Source organism: Orycteropus afer, unplaced genomic scaffold (genome assembly GCF_000298275.1).
Source record: "Orycteropus afer afer isolate SDZICR_OR568_19922 unplaced genomic scaffold, OryAfe1.0 scaffold00045, whole genome shotgun sequence".
In the NCBI taxonomy this organism is placed as follows: Eukaryota; Metazoa; Chordata; class Mammalia; order Tubulidentata; family Orycteropodidae; genus Orycteropus; species Orycteropus afer.
Window position 1 is genome coordinate 51,962 of NW_006921632.1, and position 1,963 is coordinate 53,924.

The following is a 1,963-nucleotide window of genomic DNA, read 5'->3' on the forward strand; positions in this document are numbered from 1 at the left end:
CTTTTACCCAAACCAAAAACCAAACCTGTTGCCATTAAGTTGATTCCAACTTATCGTGACCCTAAAGGACAGAGTGGAATTGTCCCATAGTGTTTCCAGGCTGTAATCTTTATGAAAGCAGACTGCCATATCTTTTTCCCACGGAGCTGCTGGTGAGTTCAAACCGCTGAGCTTTTAACCACTTAACCACTGTGCCAGCAGGGCTCCTAGTGACTTTACCCAGGGACATCAAATGAAAAGGGCAGGGAAGAGTTCGGATCAGCTGCCGCCCTGACCTTGCTCCCAGGCTCCACCCCTGGAGGCCCCCTTTCCTTCTCAAGCTAGGAAGCACGTTGTTGGGATGGGCTAAGTGGAGTCAAGACTGGGTATTCTGTCTTTAGCCGGGAGTTATGTGAGCACTGTTTGTGAATCTATGTGAAAATATATGTGAATTTAGAGCTACTGAGGAAGTACTTAGAAATGATTAACCCTAACCACATCTCCCTACTGTCTGGTGCTTAGGTCCCACGGATTATACTATGGCTGATGGTGGAGTTGGCTATCATCAGCTCAGATATGCAAGAAGTCATTGGCTCAGCCATTGCCATCAATCTCCTGTCTGTGGGAAGGTGAGAGGGTTTTCCTCTAGAAAGTAATTGGATGCTTTGCTAGATTTCAAAAACAAAAGCAAATTTACAGTTTTTAAGATTTCACCTTAAGTATTATTTCTGTGGCACCTTTTTGGAACCCTTTCTCCCAGCAGACATAGGCTGTACATTTTGTGTGTCCCCGTGGTGGTTTCTATCTACCTCTATTTTAGAGTAGGTGGCATTTTGTATTATAATTATTTGTTTGTATGTCAGTTTATCCCACTAGATAGTGAGGTCCTTGAGGATAAGACCCATATTAACCATATTTGTACCTGAAATGCCTGACAGATAGTAAATTCTCCATTAAAGTTTGATTGAATGTAGTTAAGTTGGTGCTGTGGTTCTAAAGTGACCCAAGACCTGGCTTCCTACCTCTGTCCCTCCACTCAGGTCGCACCTTCTCCAAGTGTTGTGTGTGTGGGAGGCTCTTGGGAACAGAGGGTTTCCCAGTGTTTCCTTTCTTTCCCTTAATGTCTGTTTCTTATCTCTGACCTAGGGTTCCTCTGTGGGGTGGCGTTCTCATCACCATTGCAGATACTTTTGTATTTCTCTTTCTGGACAAATATGGTAAGGAGAATGGGGATAGAGGGGTGAGTCCAAAGTGCCACCTCCAATTTGTGTGGCTTCCTGCTGGAAATCATCTTCTGTGAGCCCACTGTTGCCTTTCCTCCTATAGGATTGCGGAAGCTGGAAGCACTTTTTGGCTTTCTCATTGCTGTTATGTCCCTCACGTTTGGATATCAGGCAAGTGTTACAGACTATTCAATACCTCTTTAAAGCAAGGTTTTTTTTTTTAACTTTTTATAGATATAGTAGCGACCCTTCCTTGGGTTTCTGAGGAGGTATCACTACGGAAGTAGATTACCCAACCTTCATTTTGAGGAGTGGCTGGTGGGTACAGTATAATGTAGAATGGTTTAATTGTCAAGAAAAAGCCAGTTTAGCCCGGGACAATTTTGAAGGAATATGATCTGTAGCTACCAGGCCTCCAGGGACTTGTGGGAAAAATGACTAGAGTTTCTAGTTCTTCCAGATGAGACTCCCTGGTTGCAGGTTGGCCATCCTGACTGGGAAGCAGCCACAGAGAAGGCTGAGAAGGGGATTGTAGTCTGCTTCCTTTGTTATTCTTGGCTTTTAACTTCTTGGGGAGGGGAGGCAGTTGTGTGTTTTCCTCATCCTGGTTTATATTAACTTTAGCATGAATTCTTCCTGTATGGAGCCATTGAGCAGCTATAAGGGATATAGTAACATTTCAGGAATCGATGCCATCATATTGCAGTGAAAACCCTTTCTGTGTCCCACTTTCATAAACTGATTATAGCTTGCTGGCCTAG

General features: G+C 43.9%; 1 protein-coding gene across 1 annotated transcript in view; it reads left to right on the forward strand.

Annotated features, from left to right (window-relative positions):
* Nucleotides 1–1,963, forward strand: part of SLC11A2 (solute carrier family 11 member 2) — a 42,238-nt gene that overhangs the window by 3,938 nt on the left and 36,337 nt on the right. Inside the window, exons 3-5 of the mRNA XM_007937941.1 lie at nucleotides 502–608; nucleotides 1,126–1,196; nucleotides 1,306–1,373. Of these exons, the coding sequence (XP_007936132.1) occupies nucleotides 502–608; nucleotides 1,126–1,196; nucleotides 1,306–1,373 (246 nt within the window). The remainder of the gene's footprint in view (nucleotides 1–501; nucleotides 609–1,125; nucleotides 1,197–1,305; nucleotides 1,374–1,963) is intronic.